General features: G+C 41.6%; 4 protein-coding genes across 4 annotated transcripts; all 4 read right to left on the bottom strand.

Moving 5' to 3' along the window:
- Window positions 1-3,077: 3,077 nt before the first annotated feature.
- LOC147493647 (uncharacterized) lies at window positions 3,078-3,680 on the bottom strand. The gene is made up of 2 exons (XM_086567892.1): window positions 3,585-3,680; window positions 3,078-3,476 (listed from the first exon to the last, which is right to left on the bottom strand). The coding sequence occupies exons 1-2, from the start codon at window positions 3,678-3,680 to the stop codon at window positions 3,078-3,080; spliced, it is 495 nt and encodes a 164-aa protein (XP_086424018.1).
- A 55-nt stretch (window positions 3,681-3,735) lies between these two features.
- LOC147493646 (uncharacterized) lies at window positions 3,736-4,464 on the bottom strand. Its single transcript, XM_086567891.1, has one exon. It carries the CDS (start codon window positions 4,462-4,464, stop codon window positions 3,736-3,738), a length of 729 nt encoding a protein of 242 aa, XP_086424017.1.
- Window positions 4,465-6,374: 1,910 nt separating this feature from the next.
- On the bottom strand, window positions 6,375-6,998 carry LOC147493645 (uncharacterized). The gene has a single exon (XM_086567890.1). It carries the CDS (start codon window positions 6,996-6,998, stop codon window positions 6,375-6,377), a length of 624 nt encoding a protein of 207 aa, XP_086424016.1.
- A 150-nt stretch (window positions 6,999-7,148) lies between these two features.
- LOC147493644 (uncharacterized) lies at window positions 7,149-7,691 on the bottom strand. Its single transcript, XM_086567889.1, has one exon. It carries the CDS (start codon window positions 7,689-7,691, stop codon window positions 7,149-7,151), a length of 543 nt encoding a protein of 180 aa, XP_086424015.1.
- Window positions 7,692-10,394: the final 2,703 nt, after the last annotated feature.

Genomic DNA, 10,394 nt, shown 5'->3' with positions numbered 1-10,394 from the left:
CACCAAAATCATAGAATTAGTCTAATAGATCTACCTATCATGCTTAATATAAATCACCAATAGAAACTCACCATACCTACAAACCTTATGCTCATAACCATGATGATAATATGTGGCTTTCAACGTGCTTTCTATCTTTCCATCAAATACTTCTTCAATCTCCAATGATATCTTCTATCTAACCAAATTGTGCTTTAAGTGGCATTCAATATACAACTCTAGGTGCCATGGAAAATCCACATGTGGCATTAACCATACAACTAATTGAGGTGCCATAAAGAATCCAATCATCACACTAGAACACTAAAAACTAGAAGAAAAGAATCTAGGGTTTGTGGTATTTGGCTTTACACAATCTTGAATTACCCTAAGACCTCCTAACCTCCACAGGGCGTTAGATCAATGGACGAATAAGAAGAAACTCAATGAGGGATTTAAACTAAAACATGATAGAAGAAGAACTAAACTAAAACATACAAAAAAGGCTTCATCTCCCCTCCCAAGAGAAGGGAGATTAGCCCCTCATACTATGCTATGAACACAATATGAAAAGGAATAATCTTTATAGCTATTAATGGTGAAAAGGTCTGAACTTTCTTCTCTCTTAATTCTAGATCTAAGATGCAAACACTAAATTTCCTAGATGATGTAAACTAAGATTTTTGTGCCTTATATATTGGCTTACATGCTCGTCTGGATAGAGATCCGAATCCTATGTTTATTTGGTGTGAAACTCTCTGTAATCTTTCTAGAAACAATCCTGGAAAATTTAGATTCGGTTAGACCGAAGTTGGACGTGGCCCACTTTGCCTCAAGAATATTTTCCAAGTGCGGCTTCGGCTTTCAGTTTCCTAATTCTTGTGAAAGTCTGACTTTTTTTCCATGTTGATCTCATCTTCCTATGAAGTCGAAATTAAGGCTTTGAGATCAGATTGAAGACTCTTCTAACTCAATTATTATCCTCTTTTAGAGTCCCATTAGGCTTGGCACTTATGGAGACAAATATGACATTTTTGCCCTAGGCCTTTAGCTGTAATTCCCAATGACTCCTTTTTGACTTGTTTGACTTCTTTTCCCTCCATATTTCACATTTAGGTTCTTTGACCTGCAAAAATTCAAATTGCATCATATTAGAATATTTAAATATAAAATGGAGACTAACATACACATAATTGGGGTTATAAATCATTACTTTTGAGCACTTATCACAAGCAAAGTGCTGTTTGGGGGTAGTGTGATAAACACCCAACCCCATTGAGACATAAATTTGGTTAATTATATGTTTAATAATCATAAAATAAATATATTTTCATACTTTTGCAGGTATTCGCAGTAAACATGGGAATATTGATTAAACCTGCGATAAAGCACGGAGAACGACGTATATATGAATTCTTCTAAATCCGTACAGAAGCATCAAACTTCCGAAACTCCTACCTCTTAAACCAGGACTCCGAATGTGACAAGTGAGCTACTCAGACAATCAGGGCGATGAACTCTACGCATAGGCGGGAAGTTGTAAAATTGCCTAAAGACCGGGCCGCCACTGGACTGCACATGGACCCACTATGTGGGACCATAAAATTGGATGAGTCATCAATCATGGAGCATGTAAAGACAAAAATGACAAATTATTGGTGTAAAGTTGACACCTTGCATGTAATTACTTAGATTAGGTGTTAATAGTGAAGAAAAAGACAAGGTGTCACTTTGTTTTAATGTGGTGGATAAAAATGAAGTAAATGTGGTTTGATGTTTCACGTGGGAGGAAATGAGATTTCTCTCAAAATGGAGAAGAAAACAAAACAAGGGGGGGGGACACTCCATTTACTCCTTTGACTTCTTTTCCTTACCTTGTATTATTTTAGTTCCTTAGTTTTAGATTTTTATTTAGTTTTTATTTTGGTAAGAAAAAGCTTGTAATAGTTTTAATGGAGGAAACTTTGGTTTTCTTCTAGTGGAAAATAAATCAAAAGCAAGTGAGTTTAGATAGTTAGTTTTCTTCTTCTTTCTCTCTATCTCTTTTTGTTACATTCTACACTTGTAATCCTTTATCCCAAGGATCATGAGCTAACTTCCCTTTTGGGGAGTTAATAAAACTCATGTGAGAGAAAATATAATCTTTGTTGTTTGGTTTGGTAAGTTGTCTAGGAAGAACAACTAGACCTACATCCTATTCCAAAATGATAGTTGGTGTAGTGTCTAGTTAGGGATCAAAGTGATGAGCTTAGAGATAAGTCATTGCCTTGGTTCCACATGCTAGCATGTATGAGCTTAGAGATGAGCCATACATGTTAGGGATCAAGTTTTCTTTTATTAGGACTTGTCTATGAGTTCTAGGAAGAATAAAATGAGCTTATTAAAATCAAACAACAAAAGTTATCTTCACATGAGGAGGATTAACTCTCCACCTTTGCTTTTAGTAAAATTGTATTGTGTATTAGTTGCATGATTTTTGTAACTTAATGTTTTTAATTTTTGTGTAGTAAAGAAACCAAGTATTTAGCATTAATATAATCATATTTAAACTTACTCACTAGTTCCCTAAAGAGTAAAATAACCAAGTTGTAGTTTGTCCTAAGATTTAGGTTGGTTCAAATCCTTACTCCAGACTATATGAACACGAAGATCGTGAGTAAGGAAAATCTTTGAATTCGCACTTTCGCATAAGAAGAGATTCAATTCTCTAACGTAAAAAAGGTGAATATCATCCGCGATGGGCTCATCCCCTCCGCTGCCTTCACTCTGGAGGGCAAAAGATATTTAATGCAACATTGTCCATCCCAAAAGTGCTATGGTTTTATATATTTACAAATAGCTCATGCAGTTGAGGACCTCTCCTATTACATTTACTCATGAAACTTTTTCAACAACCTCACATTCTAAGGTTTATCAATCATTCTCCCCTCCATGGTTTGCAACTTGTAAGTACCCGTCCCTCCAATGTCAACCACGGTATAGGGCTCTTCCCAATTGGGCCCTAATTTCCCCTCATTCGCTTTCTTTATGCTGGGGGTCACTCTGCGAAGCACCAAGTCTCCCACTTTGAATCTCCTCAATCTCACCCTTTTGTTGTACTAACTCTGGAGGCGGCGGTGATACTCTTCTAGCCTTATGCGGGTGGTGTCTCTTCTTTTTTCAGCCAAACTCATGTCCCTAGACAGGATGCCCCAGTTTGCCCCACTCTCAACAGCCCATGTTCGGGTGGTAGCTGCTACCATTTCAGACGGTATCACGGCCTCTATGCCATATGCCAGTGAGAAAGGAGTCTCCCAAGTGGTTGTCCATGGTGTCGTTCGATATGCCCACAACACATGGTTTAATTCGTTGGCCCAAGCCCCTTTTTTATCCTCTAATTTTCTCTTGAGATTATTGACTATGGTTTTGTTGGAAGACTCCGCCTGTCCATTACCCTCTGGATTGTAGGAGGTAGAGAATCCCTGTTTCACCTGATGGGCTTCCAAAAATCTCTTCACCTTAGCACCAGTGAACTAGGTTCAATTGTCCGCGATAATAACGTAGGGCAGCCCGAACCGACATATTATGTTCTCCCACAGGAATTTGACCACTTGCACCTCTTTTACCTGTTGCAGCGGCACAGCTTCAATCCATTTGGTAAAGTAATCTGTAGCAGCCAACATAAATCTCCTCTTGCCCCTGGCCATGGGCAGCGGCCCCATTATATCGAGGGCCCACATCGCAAATGGCCATGGACTAGACACATTGTGCAGCAGCTCAGCTGGGGCAAATATGAGAAAACCTCTGACATTTCTCACATCTTTTGGCAAATTCCACCGCATCCCTTTTCATGTGAGGCCAAAAGTATCCTTGTGTCAGCAACTGGTGGGTCGTTGTCCTGCCCGCTGAATGGCTCCCACAATCTTCCCCGTGTAACTCCACGAGCACTTCTTGCACCAGTCTCAGTCCCAAGCATTTTAGTAATGGCCCATTGAAGTTCTTGCGGTATAACTCCCCTCCCATTAGCGTGTACCTTTGGGATGCCTGTTCCAGCCTCCTCTTCTCTCCCTTATCAATCACCTCATGTCCCGAAAAGAATTGTTTGATAGGCTCCATCCATCCTTCCTCTTCTTCTGCGACACTCAATATCTCCGGAGATTCCTCGGTACTTGGTCTGTCTAATTTTCTTACTTTGATAATCCTCTCCTCTGACCCTGGCATGGCTGCGGCTACATAGGCCATGGCATCTGCATGGCGGTTCTCCCCGCGGTTTAGATGTACGAATCGGATTTGTGTGAACTTCGCCGCCCACCTCTGTACAATTTGCAAATATCTTGCCATCTGGGGGCATCTCGCTGCGAATCCGCCGTTCGCTTGACATACCACTAGATTTGAGTCTGAGTATATGGTAAGTTCCTTCACCCCTAAACCCTCCACCATCCTCAAGCCTGCGATCACAGCTTCATATTCTGATTCATTGTTTGAACCTGCGAATCCCAACTTCATTGTTTGTTCTAGCCTATTATTTTCCGGCGTAACCAGTAACACACCTATTCCGCTGCCTACATCTGTGGCCGATCCATCCGCAAATACCCTCTAACCATTCCTCTCATCCCATGGGTTCAAGTGATCCTGTTCCTCTTCTCGCTCTGGCTCTAGGACCATCTCTTCCCCCCACGTGGGATCCTCTGCAGGAAACTCTGCCAAAAATTCCGCCACTGCCTGAGCATTCTCCGCCGTCCTGGTCTGATATTGGATCTCATATGAACTCAGCATCACGGCCCATTTGAACATCCTTCCTGATTTCTCAGCTCTCAAAGCTTGCTTGAGGGGCAAGTTCATCACTATGATCACTGCGTGAGCTTCAAAATACGGTTTCAACTTCAGGGCTGAGAATATTAAGGCAAGAGCGTACTTCTCCACTCGGCTGTACCTAGTCTCCACGTCCAACAAAGTCTTACTCTGGAAATACACCGGCTTCTCCATTTTATTCACCACGCAAATGAGAACCGGGCTGATTGCATACTCCGTGACCCCCAGGTACAAATACAACTTCTCTCCTGTTTCGGGCCACGACAACAGGGGTGCCTCCCCTAGATATCTCTTTAACTCTTGAAACGCTTGCTCACACTCTGTTGTCCATGTAAAATCTGTGGAGTTTCTCAACAATCTATACAACGGCCTACATTTGTCGGATGATTTTGAAAAAAATCTATTTAGGGCCGCGACTCTCCCTGCCAATCATTATAGGTTTCACCGTTTGAGGTGAAGGCATTTCCACCAATGACCTTATCTGTTTGGGGTTAGCCTCTATTCCCCGCTGGGTCACGATATACCCCAGAAATTTTCCCGTGGTGACTCCGAACGTGCATTTCTCTAGGTTGAGTTTCAAATTGTGACTTCGCAGTGTACTGAAGATCTCCCTCAAACCCTCCAAGTGTTCTTCCTCTGACATGCTTTTTTCCACCATATCATCTATGTATATCTCGAATCTCTTTTGAATCTTGCTCTATAACATTTTCTCCCCCAACCGCTGAAAAGTGGCTCCTGTGATTTTTCAACCCAAATGGCATTCTAGTATAGGAGTACGTTCCCCCTTCCACTATGAAGGATGTCTTTTCCTGGTCCGGTCCATACATCGCAACCTGGTTGTATCCCATAGATGCATCCATAAATGAAAACATTTTGAACCCCACAGTTCTGTCCACCAACTCATCTACTCGCGACATAGGAGAACGATCCTTGGGGCACTCCGAGTTTACGTCTGTAAAGTCAACACACATCCACACCTTGCCATTTTTCTTTGGGACTGCGACTATATTAGATAACCACTCCGTGAACTCCACCTCTCTTATGATTCCTGCTCCTTTCAACCTGGCAACCTCCTCTCGGATTCCTTCTGCGTACTTAGGTCTCATGCTCTTTATCTTCTGTCTTACTGGCTTTGCATCCTCCCTCATATGCAGTTGATGACATGCAAAATCTAGGTCCAAACCGGTGATGTCCTCTATCCCCCATGCAAACACATCATTGTTCTCCGACAAACACTGTACCAGTTTACTTTTCCACTCTTCCAATAAATTTGCCCCTATTGATGTAATTCTCTCTTCTTCCCCTTCCCCCAAATTCACTACCTCCACTTCGTCTAACGTCTTCGGTCCCGTTGCAACCTTTTCCTCCCCCTCCACGGCCCCGCACTGTAATTGCTATGCCTGTCTTTTCCTGGGGTTCAATGATTCCCCTCCAGGTCCGCAGACCATCCTTTTAACGGCATCCTAATGACTGTTCTTCGATGCCACCTGATCGCCGCGAACTTCATACATTCCCATTGAGGTGGGGAATCGGATAACTTGGTAATAGGTTGAAGGCACCACTTTCATCTCGTGGATCCACCTCCTTCCTAGGATTGCGTTGTACTAGGAGTTGGACTCGACCACCATAAATCTTGAGAACACAGTCACAGGCCCTGTCGTCATTAGCAACAAAAGCTCTCCCATAAGCTCTGTGACACTCCCATTAAACCCATACAAACTGGACCGCGGCGGCCTCAGTTGCCCCGGATCAATCCTCATCTCATCTAATGCCCCCCTAAACAATAAGTCCACCACACTGCCACAATCAATCAGTACCTTTTTGACCATGTAATTGCCTATTGCCACCGTAATGACTAACGCATCCTCATGTGGAGTGTCGACAGCTCGAAGATCTGCACTGGAAAATATAATCTTATCTTCCCCATTCAATGCCCCTACGATATACCGCGGTTCTATGTTTGATTCATTGACCTGCTGAATACTTGCCGCCCTTCTTATCTTGCCTCTGTGGGTGTTGTGGCTCAGAACTTCTCCACTAAAAATAACATTGATGGTTCCTAATATTCTCCCTGGAGCTGGCACTGGCTCCACATTCGGGGCCTCTGCTATAAATTCTCTCATCATTCCCTTCTTTATCAACCTCTGAACCAACCACTTTAACGCATAACAATCATTAGTCTCATGATTGCGAACCTGGTGGTACGCACAGTAAGGCTTGCTTGGCATTTCGGGAGGTACTGTTCGCGGTCCCTCGTACCCTTGCATGTTCTTGATCAATGGTAATATCTCACTCAACGACCTGTTTAAAGGCGTATATTCTAACTCGCGGTATGGCTTCCTCTCCCTCTGTTCCCTTCGAGCTATCTCCCTATTCCTTTATGGCCGTGATGTATGGCCGCGATATCGTTTATTACCTTTGTCCGACGACTCGGTCCTTCTGTGATCCCCTTCTTTCTCTACCGATGACACTACCTTTGCCCCCCTCTTAGAGTCCTTCTGTATTGCGTCCTCGTATCGAATATACTTCTCTACTCGTGGATATAACTCGTGCAGCGTCGCGAACTCATTCTTGGCAAAGGACTGATGGACCCCTAATCCAAGCTGCAGACCTCTCTCAAATGCTATCACTGCCGTCCTCTCATCCAAATTCTCCACTTTCAAGGTCTCGACCTTGAAGCAGCACAGATATTCTCTGACCGATTCCGCCGACCTTTGTCTCATGTTAAATAAGGCCGTGATGTCCACAACTCGCTTTTTCAGATGTATAAAATGATCTATGAACGCTTGCTCCAACTCCTGGAAATTAGTTATACTCTTGGAAGGCAACCGATAATACCAGTCTGAGGCTCCTCCTTTCAAGCTGGCCGGGAACATCATGCACCGCAACCCATCGTACCGCAACTCTTGCCAGAGTGGCATCTGTTGTCTAAAATGATGAATGTGATCTGCTAGGTCTCCCGTTCCATCGTACCTTTTGAACCTTGGTTGATTGAACCTCTTTGGCACCTCCGACGTCCATATCGCATCCGCTAGTGGGTTGCTGTTCAATCTAGCTACTACCTGACTGGCCGCGCCTGTTTGATTCTTTGTCTATTGAAGATTCGCCTCTCGGTCGTTGTTTATCATCTCTTAGACTTTCTCCATTGTTAGTCCCGCGACTGGGTTCTCCACCAGATTCAACCCGTGCTCCTCCTTTTCCTCAGCTCTCTCATTCTCTGACCCCTCACTTAGCTCTTCCCCGACCTCTTTCTCCACCCTTTCTTTGTCTCTTCTCAACTCCTCATTCTCCTCTCTCAACCTTTCGATCTCTTCTCGCATTAGCCGTGTTTCTTTCGCCACTCGACCCTCCTCCTGTTCCTCCCCTTCCTCGATCTCTCCTTCCGGCATCGCGTCTTGGACTCTCACCTTTTTTGGTCTACCCGCTGCTCCCTTTGGTGCCATTTCTATGTTGCTCGTATCTTTCCCCACAAACGGTGCCAAATGTTACAATCCAATCCCTCTTATAGTCACTATTCAATAGCTCTTAAGCACTATTCCCCCTCTCACTATATATTGGTCGCTCTCCTCTCTTTTCTTAGGTCTTCCCTGGTATCTTAATGAATCCTGATAACCCGAATCAAATGTGAATATAATTCTACTATGAATAAACGATGAAGTCTAAACAAAAGTAAAACTATAAACTAGTCTGTTACTAGATTTATCAAAGATATTTGTTTTCTACTCTCGAATCTATTGACGTAGAGTAGGAATAGAAGATTCGTTCCACTCCTAGTCCTTTAGCATTCAAGTTTTCTACAATTGACGAGTCTATCCAAAGTCTAATGAGAGTAATGGTGGAATTTATACTACGATGTTAATTCAAATAACAAGCTATGAATAACGAAATGACAAATTGCTAAGAGTTGAATATAGATAAAGAATTAGGAGAATTTGATTCCAACTTGAATCCAACTTAATAAACTAGCATAGAATTGTTGTAAACCAATTCTTACGTTCTTACGGCAAGAATTGGTTGTTCTAATCCCTAATTATATATGACATTTCTACCAATTCATAACTAGCATGTGAGGTTGTCCACCCATTCTCATGACGAATCAACGACCTTCTAGAGTAGAATAGATTCTTACAACGATTCTATACTACACAATCAAGTTTTCATCAAGGCTTCATCAAACCCCTCTAATGGAGGTTTAGCCTTGATTCATCAAACTATCATTTCCCATTGAATTAAAACTAGATATAATATAAAGATTTGAACTTTACTAATTTTAACTAACAATACTTCAAATCTAATTAGTAACTAAGAATTGAATAACAACAAGAATTGAAATTAGATCTACAAATTTAAATGACAAAAATTGAAATGATCAAGAACTACTATTTTATTTCTCTAATCAATGAAGAACAATCATTCCAATAACTAATCTAAAACAATGTATGAAACTAATTAATTAACTAATTGAAATTCCAAAAATCTAGATCTACAAGCTATTTTAATGGCTACTTCCTATTCTAAGCTATCTAACTATCTCTTTATTAAGAGCTAAGTCTTGTTTTATCTAAATCAGGAGACCAAATCCACAATTTCGTGCATGGGCTGAGGAGCCATGTTTTGGGCCGGAAAATCGAGCCCAAAGCCCACTTTCTTCAGTCCACAGAGCCCATTTCAGTTGGCTTTGACTTCAGTAGACTTTTCATCTACTTCTGCTCCTTTGATTGGGTCAAGGCTAGGACTATTGGAAAGCTCTTTCCGAGCCGGTCGTTTTGACGTAAGGTAGGCCCAAATCCACGGCTTGAGTCCAAAGATATGGTTTTCGGAAGTTCTGCTGACTTGTGCACTATTTCTGCCCGTGTTGACTTTTCAGCTTTTGAGCAGGCATCATAAAGGCTTTGTCTCCTTGAATCTTGGCCTTTATCACAGAACTTCTTAGCAACCAACCTTTTACTCCTTTATATCGCCAAAGTGGCACATTTATGCACATAATTGAGTTCTATGCCTGAAATACATAAAATCACGTAATTAGCATTAACTCTTATTTATTACTCGCATAATTGGTCTAAAAGTAGTATTATTAAGGGGTTAAAACTACAGTTTTGGGCTCTTATCAAACCACCCCCAAACAAAATTTTGCTTGTCCTCAAGCAAATATGAGAAATTAGCATAAGTAACCAAAAATGGAGCTCTAACTAATCTCGTTTCGCCGAGTGCGATTGCATTGACCATATGCAACAAAGAATTTCCTAGTGGACGAGTTATAGCCTTGTGAGAGTTTTCCAGTGAAGGTACTCACAAACTTCATCTATACTACAACGATCCAGAAATAAAATTATTATTTCCTTATCTATGTCTCAATTATCTATACATCTCCTTAGAAATGCATACAGAATAATCAAGTCGAAACCTAAGCTAATATATGCATAATAATCTATCATCTACGAATAAACATATTTACAATGAGTAATACTATGAGATGAACTAGCATGTCCATTTTTGAAAACTCGGAATAACGTCCTTAAGTAGGTCCTCACATAAATGTCAAGACAAAAACCACTCTGATTTTTCCACTCAAGTTTCGCTACTCCAGTGTGTAGTGGGCACACTTTACCTTACATTCTCTATGA

This window comes from Coptis chinensis, chromosome 6 (assembly GCF_015680905.1).
Source record: "Coptis chinensis isolate HL-2020 chromosome 6, ASM1568090v1, whole genome shotgun sequence".
NCBI lineage: Eukaryota > Viridiplantae > Streptophyta > Magnoliopsida > Ranunculales > Ranunculaceae > Coptis > Coptis chinensis.
This window is presented reverse-complemented; position numbering and strand designations above follow the sequence as displayed.

Excerpts from the sequence above, each read along its gene's own strand:
- LOC147493647 (XM_086567892.1), bottom strand. The coding sequence starts at position 3,680 with ATGGGGCCGCTGCCCATGGCCAGGGGCAAGAGGAGATTTATGTTGGCT. Across the intron at positions 3,477-3,584 it reads AAGCTGTGCCGCTGCAACAG|GTGAAGAGATTTTTGGAAGC; the intron begins GTAAAAGAGGTG and ends ACTGGTGCTAAG.
- LOC147493646 (XM_086567891.1), bottom strand. The coding sequence starts at position 4,464 with ATGAAGTTGGGATTCGCAGGTTCAAACAATGAATCAGAATATGAAGCT.
- LOC147493645 (XM_086567890.1), bottom strand. The coding sequence starts at position 6,998 with ATGCCAAGCAAGCCTTACTGTGCGTACCACCAGGTTCGCAATCATGAG.
- LOC147493644 (XM_086567889.1), bottom strand. The coding sequence starts at position 7,691 with ATGCCACTCTGGCAAGAGTTGCGGTACGATGGGTTGCGGTGCATGATG.